General features: G+C 44.8%; 1 protein-coding gene across 1 annotated transcript; it reads left to right on the forward strand.

Annotated features, from left to right (window-relative positions):
• Positions 1-7,766: 7,766 nt before the first annotated feature.
• KRTDAP (keratinocyte differentiation associated protein) lies at positions 7,767-10,842 on the forward strand. The gene is made up of 6 exons (XM_032323782.1): positions 7,767-7,883; positions 9,324-9,362; positions 9,455-9,496; positions 9,670-9,714; positions 10,362-10,409; positions 10,677-10,842. The coding sequence occupies exons 1-6, from the start codon at positions 7,797-7,799 to the stop codon at positions 10,713-10,715; spliced, it is 300 nt and encodes a 99-aa protein (XP_032179673.1). The 5' UTR covers positions 7,767-7,796; the 3' UTR covers positions 10,716-10,842.
• Positions 10,843-23,034: the final 12,192 nt, after the last annotated feature.

The following is a 23,034-nucleotide window of genomic DNA, read 5'->3' on the forward strand; positions in this document are numbered from 1 at the left end:
ATTAACGTCTTTTACAAACTGAAGGTTTGTGGCAACCCTGCAACAGGCAAGTCTATTAGCACCAGTTTTCCAATAGTATTTGCTCGCTTCGTGTCTCTGTGTTACATTTTGGTAATTGTCTCAATATTTCAAACTTTATTATTATTATATCTGTTGTGGTGGTCTGCGGTCCCTGATCTTTGATGTTACTATTGTAATTATTGTGGGGCACCACCTTATATATCTATATAAGGACGGCCTTATATGCCATCCATATAAGATAGCAAACTACATCCATAGATGTTGTGTGTGTTGACTATTCCACTGACTGGATGTTTTCCCATCTTTCTCCTGTCCTTGGGCCTCTCTAGTCCCTGAGACAACAATACTGAAATTAGGCCAAATTGAAATTGGGGTGTCTGGGTGATGCAGCTGCTTAAACATCGACTCTTGATTTTGGCTTGGATCCCGATCTCAGCGTCGGGAGATGGAGCCCCCTGTCGGCTTCCATGCTCAGCAGGGAGTCTGCTAAGGATTCTCTCTCCCTCTCCCTCTGCTCCTCCCACCTCTAATTTTTTTTTTTTTTTAAAGAAAGGACATTAGGCTAATTAATAACCCTACACTGGCCCTCTAAGTGTTTAAGTGAAAGGAAGATTTGTGTGTCTCTCACTCTAAATCAAGAGCTATAAATGACTAAGCTTGGTGAGGAAAACGTGGAAAGCTGAGACAGGCCGACAGCTAGGCCTCTTGCTCCCTGGCCATTTGAGAATGCAAAAGAAAAGTAAATGAAGGAAATGAAAAGTGCTACTTTAGTAAGCACACGATTGATCAGAAAGCAAATAGCCTTGATGCTGATAGGGAAAACATTTCAGTGGTCTGGATGGAAGTTCAAACCAGCTGCAACATTCTCTTCAGCCAAAGCCTGATCCAGAGTTAGGCCCTGGCTCTCTCCAATTCTGTGAAGGCTGAGAGAGGTAAGGAAGGTGCAGAAGAAAAGCTGCTAGCAGAGTGGGGGTTCATGAGGTTTAAGGAGAGAAGCCATCTCCATGACATAACAAAATCATAAAGTAAAGTAGCAAGTGCTAATATAGAAGCTGTAGCCAGTGACCCAGAAGATCGAGCCAAGGCCGTTCCTGTAGGACTTAAGCAACAGATTTTCAGTACAGATGAAACATCTATTAGAAGGGGATGCCATCTAGGACTTGGAAAGCTGGCGACAAGTCAATGCCTGACTTCTCAGCTTCAAAGCACAGGCTGACCCTCTTGTTAGGGGCGAGTGCAGCTGGTAACTGAGTTGAAGCCACTGTTCACTGACCATTCTGAAAATCCTAGGGCTCAAAAGAATTGTGCTCCATTTACTCTGCTTGTGCAGAGTGGAATCACAAAGCCTGGATGGCAGCACATCTGTTTACAGCACGGTCTGCAGAATGTTTTAAGACCACTGCTGAGACCTGCTGCCCAGAAAAAAAAAAAAAAAAAGATTCAAAATATTACTGCTCATGTACAAGGCTCCTGGTCACCCAAGATCTCTGATGGAGGTGGACAGTGAGATTAGGGTTTCCTGCCTGCTGACACAACACCCATTCTGCAGCCCAAGGATCAAGGAGTCATTGTGACTTTCAAGGCTTATTATTTAAGAAATCCATTTTGTAAGGCAATGGCTGCCATAGATAATGGTTCCTCTGATGGAGCTGGGCAAAATAAGTTGAAAACTTTTTGAAGAGATGCGCTGCTCTACATACCATTAAGAATATTTGTGATTCATGGGAGGAGGTCAAAATATGAACATGTGCAGGAGTTAGGAAGACTGTGATTCCAGCCCTCGAGGATAACTTTGAGGGGTTCAGGACTTCAGTGGAGGAAGTTCCTGCAGATGTGGGGGAAATAGCAAGAGAACTCGAATTAGAAATGCAGCCTGAGCATTGGGCTGAATTGCTGTGACCTTATGATCGAACTGAAGGGATAAGGGGCTGCTTCTCATGAATGAGCGAAGAAAGCGGTTTCTTGGGATGGAATCTACTCCTGGTGAAGATGCTGTGAAGACTGTTGAAATGACAACAAAAGATTTAGACCATGACATAGACTTAGAGTTGATAAAGCAGCAACAGAATCTGAGAGGCCTGACTCCAGTTCTGAAGGAAGTTCTACTGTGGGTAAAATGCTACCTGACAGCATCACATATTACAGAGAAACTGTTCATGAAAGGAAGAGTCAACTGATGCGGCAAACTTCAGCTTGTCTTAAGAAACTGCCACAGTCACTCCAGCCTTCAGCAACTACCATCCTGATCAGTGAGCAGCCATGGACATCGAGGTGAGACCGTCCACCAGCAAAAAGATTACACTTTGCCGAAAGCTCACTTGATGGTGAGCATTCTTTAGCAATAAAGTGGTTTTTTAAACATATTTTAAAAATATATTCTATTTATTTAGTTGACAGAGACAGAGCACAAGCAGGGGGAGTACCAGAGAGGGGGGAAAAGCAGGCTTCCCATTGAGCAGAAAGCCCGTCATATGGCTCAATCCCAGGACTCTAGGATCCTGACCTGAGCCGAAGGTAGATGCTTAACCGACTGAGCCACCCTGACACCCAATAAAGTGTTGTACATTTTTTTTTTTTTTAAAGGCATAGTGCTATTGCACACTTACTAGACAACAGGATAGTAGTAAACGTAATTTTTATGTGCACTGGGAAACCAAAAACTTCATTTGCCTCAATGGAGTGCCCGGTTGAGCATCCGACTCTTGGTTTTTGGCTCAGGTCATGATCTCAGGGACTGAGTCTCATGACAGGCTCCACCCTGAGCAGGGAGTCTGCTGGAGGATTCTTTCTTCCTCTCCTTCTGCCCCTCCCCATGCTTGTGCTTTCTCTTTCTCTCTTTAAAACAAGTAAGTAAATCTTTAAAAATTATTTTAAAAATAAACTAAAAAATTCACTGGACTTGTTTTATTGTGGTGGTCTGGAACCCAGCCTGCCGTATCTCCAAGGTGTGCTCATCCTTGTCCTGGGTTTCAGCTGTGTAGGGAGGGCCTTGCAGTACCTCCTGGAAGCCACAGGGAGGAGAACCAAGCTCTTCCAGGGTAGTCCGTCAATTCTATGGCTGACTGACAGCCGGTTGCCAAGAGTGTGGGTGATGAATCAAAAAGAGCTGGAACTCAGGTCTCCTGCAGCCTGTCCCTAAGGGACGGTGGGAGAAGCTGAGATGGTCAACATGGTTCTAGACTCCCAGGGTATTCCTGGTCCAAAGGGCTCGAACCAGCCCTTTAAAGTTCAAAGTGCCACTTGATGCAGGCAAAGACCCTCTGGTGTAAAGGACTCTTTAATAAAAGGGTAGGATGTCCCTTTCTCCTTCCCGGACTTCTGAAGCAGCCTCTGACTTTCATTTTTCCCTAAAATCCATTCTCCCATGCCACCCAGGAAGGATCCATGCTCAGAATCCTCCATAAGTTTTTTAGTAGCCCTAGAATCAAGTCCCAACTCCTCACTGTGGCTTGGGGATGATATGGCTCTGGCCTCCCTCTTCCTGTCAACTCAGACCTGTTGGGAGACGCTCTCAAGGAATGCTGCTGCTTCCTGTCCCCGCAACTCAAGGTCTTCAGAAGACAGGAGCTTTAACTGCTTTCAGTCTACATTAAAATGTCCCCCCCAACAGCCAGTGGAACCAAGGATACCTACCTGATTGCAATCATATTGCACCTGTTTTATTTTCTCCCCACAACTTGCCCTTCTCTGAAGTTACAGTGTTCCCTATTATTTTTTTTTAATTTAGACTATGATCTGTCTTCTCCACTGGAACACAAGTTCCACAGGACAGGTACCTTATCAATCTTGAATGCCTAGCACCAAGAGCCAAAGTGGCTGCTCAATATTTGTGAATGAGAGAATGGGAGGAGGGATCAGAATTCAGTGGGATTGATCCAGGAAGTCTTCCTGGTAGAAGTTCAATAAGCAAAGGGTACATAGGGACAAAAAGTGGGTGGCAAAGGAAGAAACCAGACCTGCTGGACAACATGGCTGCTTTTTTGGGTGTGATAGCAACATTGGGAGAGGCACAGGAAAGGAAGGGACAGGATGTCCTGAATTCTGCCTCCCAATACCCCACACCCCAGCACCTTTTCTCTTCAAAGATTTTAGGCTTTTCACCTAGGTCTTCACCAAGGTCCCAAGGCCCTGGTGTGCATCCCTTCAAATCCCACATTCCCTTTCTGAACCCAGGAGTCTGGCTCCTAGCCCCTAGGTGTGTCTGTAATGTAGCAATCAGGGCTGGGCCTTGTCTCCTACCCACACTCAAGTTCTGGCAAATATGGGGTGGGGTCGGGGCAGGCCTGTGGGAAAACAGGGGTTTACTGGTAGTCTCCGAGGAGGGACTAGAAGATCAACTGGGCTTGGAGATGGGTTGATGCAGAGCCAGGCTGTGTGACTCTGCCTGACACCATTAACCCTATGTGATGCATCCAACGCATTGCTGAAATCCAGTGATTCTCCTGCCACCCGTTACCCAAACTGCTGGGATGGTGAGACTCCCCTCTCCTTTTCTTCCCCTACTTGCCCAACCACGGGACCAGGCACTCGGGAAACCAACCCACTGAGGCAGCACAGAGATGCTACATTCTAAAGTTAGCACTTTAAGCATAAATCCTGTAAAGCCAAGATTGCCCTTGAGGGTCCATCAGGAAGGTACCAAGTGGAAACAAAGCTGTCGAGCACGGCCAGTTCTCTTCTCCAGCGGGAGAATGGATTTCTTCAGATGTGCACATTGTATTCAGAGGCATTATACAGAAGTACTTATTTATTTTTTTTAAAAGATTTTATTTATTTATTTGAGAGAGAGAGAGTGAGAGAGAGCATGAGCAAGGAGAAGGTCAGAGGGAGAAGCAGACTCCGCATGGAGCTGGGAGCCCGATGCGGGACTCGATCCCGGGACTCCGGGATCATGACCCGAGCCGAAGGCAGTCGTCCAACCAACTGAGCCACCCAGGCGTCCCAGAAGTACTTATTTTTAAACACCCGAACTGTAAAGCCAGAACTGGAATGGGTCGGCGGTCTTTAAACACACACTTAGTGCACCAAGGTGCTCCTACTCCAAGAAGCACCTGGAGTCCGAGACAATTGCAGGTTCATTCTGGGGTATATGCTCGTGGAGGGCCATTAATCTCTTAATTTTCTGTGTTCATTCTGCCCAACATGTACAGGTTAACTTACTGAAATTAATGCATGTATGCAGGGAGCTGCCACCTCTGGCTATGCAGGCGGCATGCTGTGAAGGGACACCTGAGCCACGGGACGAATGGGGGCTAAGTGCAGCCTGCCCCCCAACTCTCAGGGCGTGGGTCTGACTCATGCAATGTGCTACGTGGGCTGGCGAGGTCCTTTGGAGGACACGACGCCACAGTACAGCACGGGTGCAATCCAGGTGCAGGCCCTAGAATCCCAGGGTTCTCATGCTGGCCTTGCCACGCACAGGCTGTGTGACCTTGGGTGAGTCACTTAACCTTTCTACATGCTGCGGTTCCCCTGCCTACAGAATGTGGATAATTATAATATCTACCTCATAGAATCATTGTGCTATTTCAATGAGATCGTTCATGTAGAGCACTTAGCACAACGCCTGCCACATAATAACATATCAATAAATTGGCTAACATTATCAGCAGCATTAGCATTTGGTGGAGAGGAAAACACTGGGAAGTCAATTTGTTACAAAAGAACTCTAGAGCAAATCAGATGATGGTGTTTGGCTCATCTGGTGCTTTGGATCCTCCAGGCCAAAGTGCTCCCCCATTAGCATGCCTAAGTGGAGTGATTATACAGTATCCGTTCTCCTTTGTCCATTCTCCTCTCCTTCTGCTCCCAGAGCTGACCCTATGCTGACGGAATGGTGGCTAATGAGCTCCTTCAGCCACTGCTCATTAATCAGTTAGAATCCATTACACATAAAAACATTCCTCCAGAAAACCTTTTGAGAGGCACTCCACATACCTCGGGCATTTTGTCGCTCATCCCCTCCAGCAGCATGACTGCACGATAGCCCCTGCCACCTGGCCATTTGTGCTAGTGAGTGTTCCTCGAGCTCTGTCTCCTCAGGTAGCCCTGCCAAGTGGGAGGTGCTGTTACAAAGACAGAGGAGGCTTCCTGAGCCAACAGAGGGGCCACATGTAGGGTGTGAGGGTAGCATGGGGAACTGAATGGAAGCACAAACTTCTGGGGTTCCCGAAGATCGTTCATGAGTGCCATCTAGCCCCTCCACCCCACTCCTGCCACCTGTGTGCACCGCATCAGGTCGGGGTAAAGAGGCCTGCTCTCAAGTAAGGTCTTGCTTTGTCCTGGCTGCTCCAGTCTACGTCCGGCCCCTCCCTATGACACCAGGAACCGGCTGGGCCACCTGAACCTCATGGTAGGGAAGGTGACTTGATTAGAATATTTTGTCACTTTGAGGTGGTCCAACTCATGAGTTGGGGGATGGGGCAGAGGGTGGGATGGAGAAGACACTCAAAGTTTAGGACCTAGATCCTATCTCCAACCGGGCATCTCTAAGACCTGCTTTTTGCGTTTTTTGTGTAGTTTCCCCCTCCATCCTCATGTGCTCTATTCCTTGTCTTTGTAGTTCAAGACAACCATCTCTCTGAAGACCCAAGAGTAAAAGACGGGCAGCTGGAAAACGGGAGAGGTCCAGCCCCAAAGGAGGAAAGTGTATAACTTGGTGGAAGGATGTTTGAACCCTAACTTACCCAATCAAACAAATGCTCGCTCCACCTGCACTCTGTCTAAGGCAAAGTGTAGGGGCATATAAAGGTGATTAAGAGAGAGTTCTTAGGGGGCGCCTGGGTGGCTCAGTGGGTTAGGCCGCTGCCTTTGGCTCGGGTCATGATCCCAGTGTCCTGGGATTGAGTCCCGCATCAGGCTCTCTGCTCAGCAGGGAGCCTGCTTCCCTCTCTCTCTCTCTGCCTGCCTCTCCATCTACTTGTGATTTCTCTCTGTCAAATAAATAAATAAATAAAATCTTTAAAAAAAAAAAAAGAGAGAGAGTTCTCGGCTTCAAGGAACTTACTATTCTAAGAGAGAAATAAGAGCATAAGTTATCCCAGGTACAACTCCAGAGATAAACAAATGAATTGTCATGGCAACTCCAAGAAGGGAACAGTATGGGGAGTGGGGGTGGTGGTGAGGGATGATGGGAAAAATCAGGGAAGATTCATCCAAGATGGATGTTGGGTTCTGAAAACAGGAGATGACAGAAGGGCATTTTAGGAATAAGCAAGGGCACGGGAAGATGCTTGGAGGACCAAGAAGGGTTTATTTGGTAGGGAGTCCAGTTTGGCTAGAATGCAGTGTCACGTGCAAAGGAGTAAAATAGTCAGAATAGTCAGAAAGGCAGGTCAAGGCCAGAGCATGGAAAGCCTTCGATGCCAGTCTAAGAAGTTTATACAGAATTGGGTAGGGTGGGGAAAAAGTCCAAATTATAACAGCAGATTGAAGGATATAAGGGAAAGAGACAAAGGGAAAAGGAGAGGTTGCTTGGGTGCCACTGCCAACCCTTTGGAGGGACAGGTTCGACCTGTCTCCATCCCAGCTCCATTGGCATGAAGCACCCCATTGCCATCTCACCTTCCTAGTGCCTGGGGCAGAATGTGAATTGAGAAATCCAAAGTAAGTGGGGAACAGTCTCCACCTCCCCTTCCCAGAGCCCCGGGGGTGGGCGATGGGATCTGGGGGTGAGTCAGTGGGGTGGGGACCCCACTTCTGCTCACATCCACCTCCTTGGGAATATAAAGGGCAAGTGGTGAGGCCCCGCCTCAGAGCACCCCAAACTTGACACCATGAAGATCCCAGTTCTTCCTGCTGTGGTTCTTCTCTCTCTTCTGGCGCTCCACTCTGCTCAGGGGGCTTCCCTGGGTAGTCCCGAGGTGAGCACATCACCTAAATTCTCTTTCTCTTACTTATTACCTCGCTGAGTCCTCCATTTCTTTACCTTCAATGCATTACTGGATGCATGGCTCCTATTTTTGGAGATTATCAGAGGCTGAACAAAAAAGCAGGGGCTCTGAGGAAAGGAAGAAAGGAGGAAGGAAATAAATCATTCCCAGGAAGACATGTAGATGGAGATGCTTTATTTCTGGAGGGGTTGATGAATGTATAGGTGGAGGCTAGACAACTGAATCCAGGGAGGAGACAAGAGGGGCTGAGGTCGTCATCTGGGCTCAGCTTCACCTGCGTTTCATCTGTCTCCCAGGAAATGGCTTCCAGGTGACTGGGAGCTCCCTACTGTCTCTGGAGCCTAGGCCATAGCAAGGACCCTTAGGAGGCAGTCTCCAGTCAGGAGGAAGCTGGAGACCCCATCTTCTCCCAAGGTTGGGGGAGAGCATCCGTGCTAGATTTAAAAGTCTGAGATGGGGTCACATACACAATTGCTTGGGATCCAAACAAATGAAGTCAACGAGCAGGAGGGCTGGTGGAGCGAACCTGCCTGATCTAAAAAGGGACAATCTGTGTACATCGGACGCTGCTAAGCAGAAAATGTACCCAGTGTGGCCAGAATTTTTAAGTTTTTTAATTTTTAAATTTTTTAAGTTTTTGGGAGAAACCAGAAATCTGATTTATAGAATACATAAATTCTAACTTAAATACTAATATTAATTTAATACTAATTAAAAATGTTTCATTCAAACTTAAAAACAAGCCAAACTACTGAGAGTTAAAAACTTGGGTCTAGCCTATAGGATAGCCTATTGTGAACTTTGTTGTGGAACGGAAGAAATAAGGGACAATGAAACTGGGCAACTAAAGCAGGGAGAGGGACAAGATGGGGTGCACTGAGGTCCAGGGCGCTGAGGTCCAGGGCACTGAGGTCCAGGGCAGTGACTATACAGGAGAGGGAAATGGTGACTCTGATTTTGGTGGCAATAAAGTCACAAGGCAAGCCAACCTCAATCAATTAAAGGCAGGCCGGGCACCTCAGCGCCTGGCTCCTACATGCATGCCAATCTCCCCCACCCAGCTCTATGCGCTAAGCGTAGGAGTCTGGAGAACACCCCAAGTCAACTGTGCAGCAACACTAGCCTGATTTTCTTGGGAGGAGTCTTCTCTTCCCCACCCCATGTACCTGCTGCCTACCAAGGATGCAGGCCTGGACTTTTAGCTTCTCTGTCTCACACATGCCATCCCTCCTCTTCGCCTTGCTGTCCACCATCTGTCTTACTGGAACAGAGCAGGCTATCTGAGGCCCTATAGTGGAGAATGGGCTACAATCTTGGGGACTGGCCTGGGGAGGAAGGCAGGGCTGGCAGAGAGGGTCTGGGACAAGGACTTGCCATTATGTGATCTTTTTTTTCCCCTTCACTTTCCAGGAAGAAACCACCATTGGTAATTATGCAGCAGGCCCTGAGGTAAACAACCTGTTTTCCCACACTCCAGCCTCTGTCTGTGCTCCTTTCTGTGCTCCTTCACCACTTTCTTAACACCCCGTCTTTTTGCCTAGGCCTTTAACGCGAACTTCCTGAACATCGACAAGTTGCGCTCTGTAAGTACCATTCTCCAGGGCTGCCCCCACCCCAACAGCCACACCATAAAGGAGACCAATGCCTTAGTAGACAGCTTGCAAAGTGCCTGGACCCCTCACCTTTTCCAGGGCCTGGAGGATGAGCTCTGCCCTCCCCTGGCACTGACCCTCTTCTTGTCTCCCTGTCTCCACAGGCTTTTAAGCCCGATGAATTCCTGAACTGGCATGCCCTCTTTGAGGTAAGTGTGTGGGCACCCCTTCTTCTCCTTGACTGCGGTCTCTCCAATGGACGGTCAACATTTTCTAGTTCTAGCCCTTTCGGTTCTTTCCCAAGTTCTAGGAGGTAGTAACTGCCCTGCTTGACAGAAGAAAAGTTCCTTCCGAACACTGACATGGCCACACCTATTTTCCTAATGCAGCAGTGGGGGAGCAGAGCCACAAAGACAATTCCAGAAAAGACAGAAGCTAACCAGACAGGAGTTTAGTTGAGTCCTTTTATCATCTATGAAGAAACTGAGGTCCTAGGTTGGGTGTCTTGGTCACACTTAGAAGGTGAAGTCAGACATGGGCATGGGCATTGGAGCCTGTGTCATATGACTCAGCACGTGCTCGCTATGTGTCCTCACACAACTGCCTCTGAGCCTCAGCTTCCTCGTCTTTGATGTGGGCTTGACAGGACCTACCTCAAAAGGTAGCTGTGCAGACCAAATGAAAGCATGCCTATGGAGCAGTTAGTATAAGGCAGACAGAGAGTAAAGGCTCAGGAAATACTCGTCTTTCCTCTAATTATAAATGATAACACCATTGCCACTCCGGAGAGCTCACTCACTGATCTGCACTCACCTGCCCTGAATCACATCACTCTCGTTCTTTTTTCCTCTTTTAGTCTATCAAAAGGAAACTTCCTTTCCTCAACTGGGATGCCTTTCCTAAGGTAAGAGACGACAGGCAGTAGGACAGAAGTTGGTGGGGAGGGAAGAAGCCAATGATGTGGGAGGAAGGGTGAGGATGGGTAACAGAGGATAAGCTGTCCTCTCACTAGAGCTACGGGAAGTATCAGCTACTGTATTTAGAGAATGAGAACTCAGAGCAAGGCAGGGATTCCTATCTCTGCCCCATGCTGTCCTGGGCTTACTCATGGGAGACTCCAGCTCCCTGCACCCAAGGGTCCCCCATCTGACCACATCCTCTCTCCCTCCAGCTGAAGGGTTTGAGGAGTGCAACTCCTGACGCCCAGTGACTGTTCCCTTCAAGACCAAGCACTGCTGACACCCACTGGAAGAGGGGCTAGTGTGCTCTCTGGTCACCATTCTATAAGCACTCTCTTGGGGCTCAGTAACATCAATAAAATGTCTTCCAACCTACCAGCTCCTGTATCTGTGTCTGTCCTTATCCCACTGGGCTGTAGAAGGGAATTAGGATGAAGTAGGTTCCAAGGCTGGTAGGCAGAAAACTTGAATTCTAAGAGGGTAGTAAGCAGTGACGTAGGAGGAAGTGGGGAGAGCTTATCAAGATGGCAGTGTGTCTTAATTCCTCGGTACTGGCTGACATACTTGAAGGGCACAATGCTGTGAGTTGTTTACTAAGATCTTCAAGGAATCAGACCTCTTCCCTGAACTACTGGTGCCTTCCCCACCTGCCTTCTGAGAACCTGATTCCCTTGGTGGGGGCAATTTGGTATAAGAGAGCTATCTGGAATTCAAGGCTCACAAGCCACCTGAAATCATATGAGCTCATCTAAAATCCTTTTTTAAGAATTAGGTAGGTTAGGGGCACCTGGGTGGCTCAGTGGGTTAAAGCCTCTGCCTTCGGCTCTGCGGCTCTGGTCATGATCTCAGGGTCCTGGGAGAGAGCCCTGCATCAGGCTCTCTGCTTACTTAGTAGGGAGCCTGCTTCCCCCCTTCTCTCTGTCTGCCTCTCTGCGTACTTGTGATCTCTATCTGATAAATAAATAAAATCTTTAAAAAAAAAGAATTAGGTAGGTTATAAATAAAGAAAACTAGTGATGTAATCCTGGGCCTTTCTCAACCTCCGATTCTTTATCTGTGTGTGGAGAGTGGAAATAAACAAGAATGATAATAACTACCCTGTTATTACCCTGTGGTGTTGTTATGAAAGTCAAATAAGATAAGGTAGGTAAAGCCCCTTGCACAGGGCTGGGCATACAGTAGGTATGCTCAGCAATGATATGTTCCCTTCATTCCCCCAGAGAGCTGCCCCAATACCCACATTCATTAATGTGGGTATTAATCCATCCCACATCATCACCAATCCATCCATCCATCCATCCATCCATCCATCCATCCATCCATCCATCCGTCCACCCACTGCAAAGGTCTTGAAACATGGAATGGATTCCATCTTGGTTCTATACGTGTGTTCTGTACGGAATCTCTGTGTTTATTCTGGGTACTTAAAATGTTGACTTAGTTGAGATTATTTCTGGTTTCTCAACTGGGAAACTGGGAAAATTGGAGAGCAATGAACTTGAGATTGGCTTAAATCCAAGCAACAGCTGCCCTTTTTACAGGATGTGGTCTCCAGATCAGTAAAATTTCCCTCGGCAAGTTTCACTTATTTACACTGCCTTGTGGCCTCTATCAGTGGCTGAGTGTGCAAACTGTGGCCCGTAGCTTACTTGAGGAAGTGGACTACAAAGGGAAATTAAACTTGTGTAGGGAAGCAAAAACTTCCTTCTACCCTCTGAAATTCTGTGGCTGGCCTAAGAATTAAACTGACATAATAAGACAGATTAATAGGAGAAAAACATACAAAGTTATTTAATATATTTTCACACATACACAGGAGTCTTCAGAGGGAAAAGGAAGACTCAAAGGCTATTAAGCCCCAAAGCTAATACACCTTTTTATGCAACGAATGACAGATTGTAGAGATCTGACAAGACAAAAGGGCTTGGACTGGGGACAAGAAGCTGTGGGAGTGATTAGGACATACATGGGGGAAACTAATGGGAGATAAGGGTTGTTTTAGTATGCTTGTTTGTACAGACTGGAGTTGACTCCCAGGCTCTGCTGATAAGAACGGTCTTCTCTTCCTGGTACAGAGAGGGCACCTTTCTCAAGGAAAATTCTATGACTTTTTTTTAGGTAGAAAGGGCAATGTCACAGAATCCTTCCTGCATCTTCTATTTCTCAACTGCCTTCAACTTAAAATAATGAATATGCAAAAAGGAGTGCATTTTGGGGTGGCATGCTCGGAACCTTCACTTGGCTTCTGCTTCCAAAGAGCTTCCAGACTAGACAAATAAGACATGTACATGCTGCTTATATCCCTTTCTTTTGGTAACTAAAAACCATAGACACACAACACAAATGAGAAGCAACTTATAAATGGGATCACTGACAGAAAAGAAAAAAATGGAGGGTGCTCATGTACCACAATCAATTAAAATATTTAGCAAAGATTGAATGCTCATAATAGGGGAAGCCAAGAGTCAGCATACACAAGTCAGGAGCATCTTTGATCTCAAAGCAATTGTTCTTGAAGTGTAGAACTGAGGTCAGCAGCATCAGCATTACATGGGAATTTGTAAGAAGCACAAATCCTTGGGCACCAGCCCACATCTATTAAATCAGAAGCTGGGGGTGGGCACAGCAATCTGTATTTTAACAGGCTCTCTAGATGATTCGGATGCACTAAAGCTTCAGAACCACTGACAAAAGGAAAGCCAGCTAATGATTACTGTAAAATTTGGGACCACAGTTACCTCTTGGGGGAGAGACCATCATGTGATAGGGGAAGGGCCCCTGGAAGGGAGTGGTAACAGAAGGCTTCTAGTGTTTATGTTTTAATTTTTTCCTTAAATATATCATAGTGTAGGAAAAAATGTCTTCTTCTATCCTAGGTTTTGGATAGGTCTATGTAACAAAAGACAGATTAACAAGAGAAAGGTATACAAATTTATTTAATATAAATTTTATATGACACGGGAGCCTTCATAAGGAAATGAAGACCTGAAGAAATAGTTAAAACTGTGTGTTTTTGTGCTGGGTTTGACGAAGAGTGGAAAGTCATGGAGAAATGTGATAGGACAAGGCGGGTAAAAACTCAGTGTGGTAAACGGGGAAATTCAGCAAGACCTGTTCATTCAAATTCCTCTTGGGAGGGGGTGTCCTCCCTCCTGGAGATAAAAATGATCCTTTCCGCAGTGTATAGGGATGGCACTTCTCACATGAAGGTCAAAGAGTCCCTCCTGTACCTGTTTTCTCAAATTCAGGAGAAGGTCAAAGAGTCCCTCCTGTACCTGTTTTCTCAAATTCCTTCAGCTTGAAATATTGAGTATGCCTAGGCACCATATTACGGGGTAGCATGTCCTGAACTCTGTCAATATGTTTTATACACACTTATGTATGTAACATTTCACAATAAGATATTACTAAAACAAGAGAATATCTTTGAGTAACTTGTGAGTAATAAGGGAATTACAGAGAAAAGTAATTATTTGAGTTTATGAAGACGGGAATACTGTGGGAAAAAAGAAGTGTAGATATGTTTGTGTAAGTGAGTGATGGATATACTTAAGATCAAATGAAACTGACAGAAACATACCAACATGGGCCAGGTAATTCAGAGAATTCAAAGAATGGAAGACAAGACTCCCTATTCCCTGTGAAATGTGTTGGATGAGGAAGAAGTCAGGACGGAGTCACACTTCACTGGATACTTCACACAAGCCACAAATGCATCTTGGGCAGATACTATGCCACCCATTAAATGGGATGTAGAGATATATGTTGAGATATGGAACAAAGTCTCTAAGATATAGTAAAATGAAAAAAGAAAGCAGCAGAGCAGTGTGAACAATATGTTGAAAAAAAAAAAGAGATGGTACAAAAAGTCTCTAAGATATAGTAAAATGAAAAAAGCAGCGGAGCAGTGTGAACAATATGTTGAAAAAAAAGAAAAAGAGAGATGATACAAATAGATGTTCTGACACGCATAGAACAACTCTAGAATAAAACTCAAGGAGTAACAGCTTTCACCTCTAGGGACTGATGCACTTTCATTGTGAGTCTTTCTGGATTTTATGAAAAAATTTTTTTCATTCTGTGCACTCTTACATATTCAAAAGAATTTGTTAAAAAACTAAAACTCTCTAATAAGACAAACAAACGTAAAACAACACTTTGCATTTTAAGGTAATAGGACAGAGCCCATGAACTAGCTGAGACTGTGCACTTTTTTTTTTTTATTAAGGATTTATTTATTTGAAATAGAGAGTGAGAGAGAACGAGAGAGCATGAGTGGGGGGACAGAAGGAAAGGGAGAAGCCGGCTCTTCACTGAGCAGGAAGCCGAATGCGGGACTTGACCCCAGGAGCCTGAGATCATGACCTGAGCTGAAGGCAGATGCTTAACCAACTGGGTCACCCAGGCACCCCAGATTGGGTACTTCTTACTGAATGAATGAAATCAATTTCCCATATATTCACTATACTTCTTTGCTACTTTTTTAAAAAAGATTTTATTTATTTATTTGACATAGAGAGAGCGCGAGCATGTGCACAAACAGCAGGAGTGACAGGTAAAGGGAGAAACATGCTCCTGGTTGAGGAGGTAGACTGACACAGGGCTCAATCCCAGGACCCTGTGATCATGACTCAAGCCGAAGGCAGATGCTTAACCAACTGAGCCACCAAGGCACCCCCCTCTTTGCTACTTAAAGTGTGGTCCTTATTGGTGGAGTCTACACCACAATGAGATACCACCTCACACCAGTCAGAGTGTCTAAAATTAAAAACTCAGGAAACAACAGATGGTGGTGAGGATGTGAAGAAAAGGAAACCCTCTTACACTACTGGTAGGAATCCAAACTGGTGCAGCCACTGTGGAAACAGTATGGAGGTTCCTCAAAAAGTTGAAAATAGAGCTGCCCTATGATCCAGCAATTGCACTACTAGGTATCTTCCCCAAAGATATAAATGTAGTGATCCGAAGGGGTACCTGCACCCCAATATTTATAGCAGCAATGTCCACGGTAGCCAAACAATGGAAAGAACCCAGATGTCCATTGACAAATGAACAGATAAAGAAGATGTGGGGTGTGTACATGTACATATATAGGCAGTGGAATATTACTCAGCCATGAAAAAAAATGCAATCTTGCCATTTGCAATGATGTGGATGGAACTAGAGGGCATTATGCTTAGTGAAATAACAGTCAGAGAAAGACAAACATCATATGATTCCATTCATATGTGGGATTTAAGAAACAAAACAGATGAACGTAAGGGAAGGGAAGGAAATATAAAACAAGATGAATTCAGAGAGGGAGACAAACCATAAGAGATACTAAATTCCAGGAAACAAACTGAGGGTTTCTGGAGGGGAGGAGAGTGGGAGGATGGGGAAACTTGGGTGATGGGCATTAAGGAGGGCACTTGATGTAATGAGCCCGGGTGTTACATGCAAACGATGAATCACTAAATTCTACCTCTGAAACTGATATTACACTGTATAGTAACCAAATGATTTTTTTTTTAAGATTTTATTTATTCATTTGACAGACAGAGTTCACAAGTAGGCAGAGAAGCAGGCAAAGAGAGAGGGAAGCAGGCTCCCTGCTGAACAGAGAGCGCAATGTGAGACTCGATCCCAGGACCCTGGGATTAGGACCTGAGCTGAAGGCAGAGGCTTTAACCCACTGAGCCACCCAGGCACCCTACTTTTTTTTTTTTTTTTTTAAGTGCAGTCCTTAGACCAGTAGTATTAACATTACCTGGCAAGGGAGAAATTCAGCCCACACCAGAGCTAAGGAATCAGAATGCACATTTTAACAAGACTTGCCCCCTCCCTTGGTTCAGATGCACAGAGAAGTTTGAGAAGCACTGCCTGAGGCATTATGTTAAGTGCTGTGTAGAAATGCTTTCTAAGAGCTTATGATCCAGCTGAAGATAAAGGAAGTACACAGATGGAGAGTGGTGGATGCCACTAGAAAAGATGTGTTTAATTTCAGCAGAAGGGAGAAATCCCTCTTGAGTCAAGGTAAGAGCACCAGGGGAAGTAACTTTTGAGCCAGGTATTCAAGATAGGACTAAAAAACAATGATTTCATGATCTGTGGAATTTAAGAAACAAAACAAATGATCATAGGGGAAAAAAAGAGAGAATCAAACCAAGAAACAGACTTAGCTATAGTGAACACACTGATGGTAGTGAGAATAGAGGTAGGTGGGATGCGTGATAGGGATTAAGGAGGGCACTTGTGATGAGCAAAGGTGTTGCATGGAAGTGTTGAATCACTTAATTGTACACCTGCAACTAATACTACCCTGTATGTTGACAAACTGGAATTTAACAAAAACTTAAAAAAATGATAACAACAACCTCTTTGGTTAACTTCAGAGGTTGCCAGGAACCAATTCATGATTTTGAGAACTGATAAATAAAGGGAATGGCTCAAGCATTTATTCTCTTTCTTATGTAAATGTGCCTCAGGGCAAACTAACAAGTTTTCTTTATACAAGGATTTGTAGCTAATAAATGCTGATGGAATAACAGAATTATAATACTATCATTTTCTGCAAGACTTAATAAAATAATGGACTGAGGCAAGGCTGACAAGGCTGACAGGGACGTTTAGAGTGGTGGGTCAGGCTGACCCCCTGTGAACCCATGGAGCCACCCAACACTAAGACTTAGGAGACCTGTCTCTACAGATCTGATACAAGAGCGGGGATGGATTACCATTGTGAAGTATTCTGGCCACAAGTCAACCCCAAAACTGATTAAACCTCTGGAATCTAGATCTAACCACCGGTTTGCAGGGGGAAAAAGGGTACAGAGGAACCTGGTAAAGGGTTCTGGGGAGAAATTAGCAAACACTCTCCTCTCCCAAGGCCTGCATTTCCTAAGGGAAATTCTAGAGGCCTACCTACTCTGTTTCCTTAACAAAAACACTGTAGGTAGGGACACCTGGGTGGCTCAGTTGGTTAAGCCACTGCCTTCAGCTCAGGTCATGATCCCAAGGTCCTGGGATCAAGTCCCTCATCGGGCTCCTTGCTCAGCAGGGAGCGTGCTTCTCTCACTGCCTCTGCCTGCCTCTCTGCCTGCCTGTGTGTACTCTCTCTCTCTCTCTCTATCTCTAGCAAATAAATAAAATCTTGAAAAAAAAACAAAAACAAAAAAACATTGTAGGTAAAAAAGAGAAAAGGGGGAAGGACCTTAAAAATAAAAACAAATTTAAGGAGAAATCATGTAAATGCAATGTATAGATTTTGTATCCTGATTTAAACAAATCAACTACAAAAAAATTTATGAAATGATAAACTGAACATTGATAGGGTTGATACTGAGAAATTACTCATCATTCTCTGATGTGAAATGGTATTGTAGTTATATTTTTAAAAAAGAATCTTTACCTTAGAGAAACATAATGATGAATTTACAGATACAGTGATAAACTGGGATTTAATCTGGGTGGGATGAGTAGGCTGGGGTACATACAGGAAATAAAGTTGGTAACTACTAAAGCTAAGTGATGGATACATGGGGATTCATTATACTAGCTTTTCTAACTTTTGAATATTTTGAAAATTTCCCTAATAAAAGTTTAAAAAAATTTAAAACAAAAAGCATATCTTCATACTTTAGGAGCAAGGGAGAGGACAAAAGACAAAAGATGGTCCCCCTTCATGGGCAAAGCTATACACACAGAACTGGTAGTACAGGATCCTGGCCTGGGATGTTGTAATTCACCTTGGCTATGGTGTAGGTGTTGAAGGCTAGAAATGCAGGTTGGGTCAGATGATGGAGGGCATGAATGCAAGGCTGAGAAATTTCCACTCCATCCTGTGGTCAGTGAAGGTGGTCATAGCCACAGGCACAACTGCAACAGCCACCCTTATTTGGCTGTTATCATGAGCCGCACTGTATGCCAGTGTTTTGCATATATTATCTCAGTTGATCCACATAACAACGCTGGTAGGTTGGCATCACTTCCCCATTTTACAAATGAAGAAACTGAATCTCAGAGAGATAAAGTGATTTGCTTAGGCTCACACAGCAGTACCTGGCAGAGTCAGGATCAAACCTGCCCATGCCTAGAATATCACCCCTACTTTAACTGCACTAGCTCTAATTTCGTTTGCTCTACCTACTAGGGTTCCATATAAGATTTATTGGACAAAATGCTTCCATTCCCTAAAAAAAGATCTGGAAATCGCCGCTATGAATGATAGGCAGCTGCTGAAAACATTAAGGCAATACTGTCTAGTGATTAAATTACAGGGTTTGGGTTTTTTTCGTTGTTGTTGTTGTTTTGTTTTTATTTTGTTTGCTTTTTAAAAAATCAGTCAGACCTGGTTCAAATTCCATTCCTACCACTTTATTAGCTATGTGACTTCCGTGTGGCCATGCTGTCAAGGCCCTCAGTTTCTTCATTTGTAATGTAGGAATAATACTTTATAGGAGTTAAGAAACACTCAATAAAGATGAGCCCAACTTTATTCATATTAGCGAATGGCAGCTGTTCTTTTTTTTTTTTTTTCAAAGATTTTATTTATTTATTTGACAGACAGAGATCACAAGTAGGCAGAGGCAGGCAGAGAGAACGGAAGGGAGAAGCGGGGCTTGATCCCAGGACCCTGGGATCATGACCTGAGCCGAAGGCAGAGGCTTTAACCCACTGAGCCACTCAGGCGCCCTGGCAGCTGTTCTTATTATGCTATACATCTCCAGTCAGATCAGGACCCAGACAGATTCATACTTGCAGAACTGATATTCACGTCTACATTCATTTGCTTTCTTCCAACAGATAAAGAAAAGGAAGCTCAGAAAAATGAAGTGCCTTTCCCAGGACAGCCTGGGAGGACATAGCAGAGCCAAGTTTTATACCCAGGTTGTTAGACTCCAAAGCCACAGACCTTTAACCATTTTAACCCCCTGTCTCCATAAGACATAAATAGTTCCCAGGTATTGAGGGCCCACCAAGTGTAAGCTACTGTGTTAGGGACTTTACCTCTTGCTCTTATTTAATTCTTACAACTTTATGAAGTAAGTATTATTATCTTGTTCATTTTACACAAAGGAAAGTAAAACAAAGGGCAAAGCATGGCTGAGTTCACCTTGCTGTCACTGAAGTTTCTCATCAGAGTCCTGAATGAGGAAACCAAGACTGAGGTACAAAGTTGTGGATATGTGCCCCCAGTATCCTCCTAGTGATATGCTAGAAACTCTTGCATGTATACACAAAGAAGTAGGTATAATGATTCTCACAGTAGCAATGCTTATAGGAGCTTAAAGTTGGAAACCACCTAAATGTTCATCAAGAAGAGAATGGAAAACTAAAATATGGTACATCCATCCAGTGGGATGGTAGGTATTCAGAGGTAAAAATGAGATACAGTTGGGGCACCTGGATAGTTCAGTCAGTTGGGCATCTGACTCTTGATTTTGGCTTAGGTCATGATCTCAGGGTCATGGGATGGAGGCCCGTGTCTGGCTTTGTACTCAGCAGGGAGAGTCTGCTTGGGATTCTCCCTCTTCCTCTGCTTCTCTCTTCCATGCATATTCTCTCTCCCCAATACAAATAAATAAATCTTTGGGAAAAATTTTATTTTAGGGGTGCCTGGGTGGCTCAGTCATTAAGTGTCTGCCTTAGGCTCAGGTCATGATCCCAGGGTTCTGGGATGGAGCCCCGCATTGGGCTGCCTGCTCCGTGGGAAGCCTGCTTCTCCCTCTCCCACTTCCCCTGTTTGTGTTCCCTCTTTCTCACTGCCAGTTAAATAAATAAGTAAAATCTTAAAAATTTTATTTTATTTTATTTTTTAAGTAATCTCTATGCCCAACTCAGGGCTCAAACTCACAACCCCAAGATCAAGAGTCAGATGCCCTACCCACTGAGCCAGATAGGAACCCCTGCAATGTTTGAATTCTTAAAACAATCTGAAGCAAATAGGTTATGCAAAATGTTAAGATGGATAAAGGTAATGTGTACACCAGGCTTTGTCAGTACAGTTTATCATATTTTTACGTATGTATGAAGTATCTCATAATCAAATATTTTAAAGCAATGACAGTAAAGACACTTTAATTTCAACCTGCCCAAAGCCATTTCAGCCATGAGGGGATTCTGTGGCTGACAGAGCACTCCTCATGCTACCCCTTCAGCACATTTATCATTACTAACAACATCTACAGTTTCTTATCTTTATATTACTCTAGAGTTTCACTGTCAAATGCAGTAGCAATAAGCCACATGTGGCTACTAAGCACCTGAAATGTGACTAACCATAACTGAGATATGGTGAGTATAAAATGCACACACCAAATTCTAGACATTACAAAAAGAAGAAAGAATGTAAGTATCTCACTAATATTTTTTGCATTATATACTGAAATAATATTTTGGATCTATTAGGTTTAATAAAATATATTAAACTTCAAATTAATTTCACCTGTTTCTTCTTACTTTTCCAAAATTTGGCTATAGGAAAATTTTAGATTACTGATGTGGCACACATTACATTTCTAGTAGAGCTGGCCTAGAAGAAGATCAGTCCCATGAAGTTCATGGGAACTCTTTCCTTTCCCATTGTATGCCCAGCACACAGTGCCTGGCAGAGAGCAGGTACTCAAAAACACTTGTGGATTGAATGGACTGGCTCTATTGTCCAAGCCTATGCCCACATCTGGGCATGCGCAATCCAGCCTCTGTCAGAGACTGCCAAACAGTAACTTCCCTTCACCTGTTCGTGCCGAGAGCCCCTCTCCAAGGTACCACACAACCCTGGCCCCTACAATAAGGGCTCAAACATCTCCCACAGCAAGAACCTCCCTTCATATGATTCTCTCACTCCCTCTCCAATAGGCAAGGATCTCTACCTTAAAATTCCAGAGTGTCTCTCCGCACTGATGTCCCAAATTCCTGATAGGATATGTGGTCACGGAGTCACTGTGACAGTCTTGGAGACCCTCTCTCACCATGTCACACCTCACTTCCACATACAGCGCTCATCACTCATTCCTAACGTAACATCAGGGATCAATGTCCGTCCAGCCCTGGCGAGCTGAGGAGAAGACCCTTCAGGGGCTCCAACCAGCCACAGATTCCCCTTTACATTTTATTCTCAGGACAGACCTCCTCACAAACTCCTAACAGAACATCCGGGGTCCCGCCTCTTTGGAAGCAAACAAGTGACAGGAACACTAACTTTTGACGCCTTGTATTATCTCCAGATGAGATTATTTTGAGAGGCAGGCTGACCAGATTGAGAGATCGGGATCTCATTCACTGTACTACTTAAAAACTATGTCCCGGGATGCCTGGGTGGCTCAGTTGGTTGGACAACTGCCTTCAGCTCAGGTCATGATCCCGGAGTTCCGGAATCGAGTCCCGCATCGGGCTCCCAGCTCCACGGGGAGTCGGCTTCTCTCTCTGTCTGACCTTCTCCTCGCTCATGCTCTCTCTCACTGTCTCTCTCAAATAAATAAATAAAATCTTTTAAAAAATTATTTAAAAAAAATAAAAATAAAAACTATGTCCCATCACCAAGCCACCTTGTTAATTCTTACAACTAAAATCGACTTCACAATCGTATTGCCCTAGATACACTTTTGTGTAATTCGTTCCATGTAAACTTTTAAAACACGGCGCAATATTTTAACAAACTTTGCTTTGGTATTGCTTCATTTCTCCATATAAATGCCCCCCACCCCCCGCCCGGTCTCTCCCGGCCTCGGAGAATCCCTGAGGTCCAGCTCCCTCCCTGCAAAGACCCTGCTCGGGAATATCCCCCCCCCCCCCCATTAAGACCCAAACTTACAGTTCTATCCCCTGTGGAGAAGTCAATTTCCCGTTTCAACTCGGCTTCGGACACCACCACTACCTTCTCTTCCGCTCGCTCTGCTAGCTGGCCTGGGCCTTGAGCTTTGCCATCCGGGCCCATCCGCTTCTTGTCGGGAGGAACACCACAGCTTTCAGTCATCTCACTAGACGCTTCCCTTCTTTCCTGGTGCGCTTCCGGTTGGAGCTATCCTGCGCATGCTCCCTGGCTCTGGAGTCCCTGCTCCTGGTCCTTCAGGACCACTTTCGGTTAAGAGGGCTGCTGGCCCAGAGCTCTCCACTGGCCGGGTTTCGTACCGGTCTGGGTTTAGCATCTGCCATGGGAAGGCGTCTTCAGGCTTCACTTGAGGACTGCCTTCCCTCTTTCTCGGGATATAGGCCCTGAAGGGTGAGTGCACACGGAAAAGTACAAAAATGGAGGGAAAGCTGAGCCCCCGTTTTTTGGCTGTGGGCCTCTGGGGGTTCGGTCCTGAAGAGGGAGCCTATGAGTCCCCATACTTTGAGACAGCGCAGAAGTCCTCATGATCCCAAAGGCAGAGAGGAGGAATGGAGGAGTACCAAAAATGTTTTCTCTCTTGTAAAGTCTGTTACAGGTTGTACTTTGAACATGTTAGATTAAATTAAATATGTTATTATTAATTCTGTTTCTTTTCTCTTTTAAGGTGGCTACTAGAAAATTAAAAATAGCTTACGTTATATTTTCATTGGATAGTGCTGGGTTGATAGGACACATTGCAAAGCGCCTAGACCAGGGAC

Source organism: Mustela erminea, chromosome 19, assembly GCF_009829155.1.
Source record: "Mustela erminea isolate mMusErm1 chromosome 19, mMusErm1.Pri, whole genome shotgun sequence".
In the NCBI taxonomy this organism is placed as follows: domain Eukaryota; kingdom Metazoa; phylum Chordata; class Mammalia; order Carnivora; family Mustelidae; genus Mustela; species Mustela erminea.

Bases quoted from the DNA above. Each gene is read 5' to 3' on its own strand.
- KRTDAP (XM_032323782.1), top strand. From the start codon at position 7,797: ATGAAGATCCCAGTTCTTCCTGCTGTGGTTCTTCTCTCTCTTCTGGCG. The intron at 9,363-9,454 runs GTAAACAACCTG...CTTTTTGCCTAG, and splicing joins ATTATGCAGCAGGCCCTGAG to GCCTTTAACGCGAACTTCCT. The intron at 9,715-10,361 runs GTAAGTGTGTGG...TTCCTCTTTTAG, and splicing joins ACTGGCATGCCCTCTTTGAG to TCTATCAAAAGGAAACTTCC.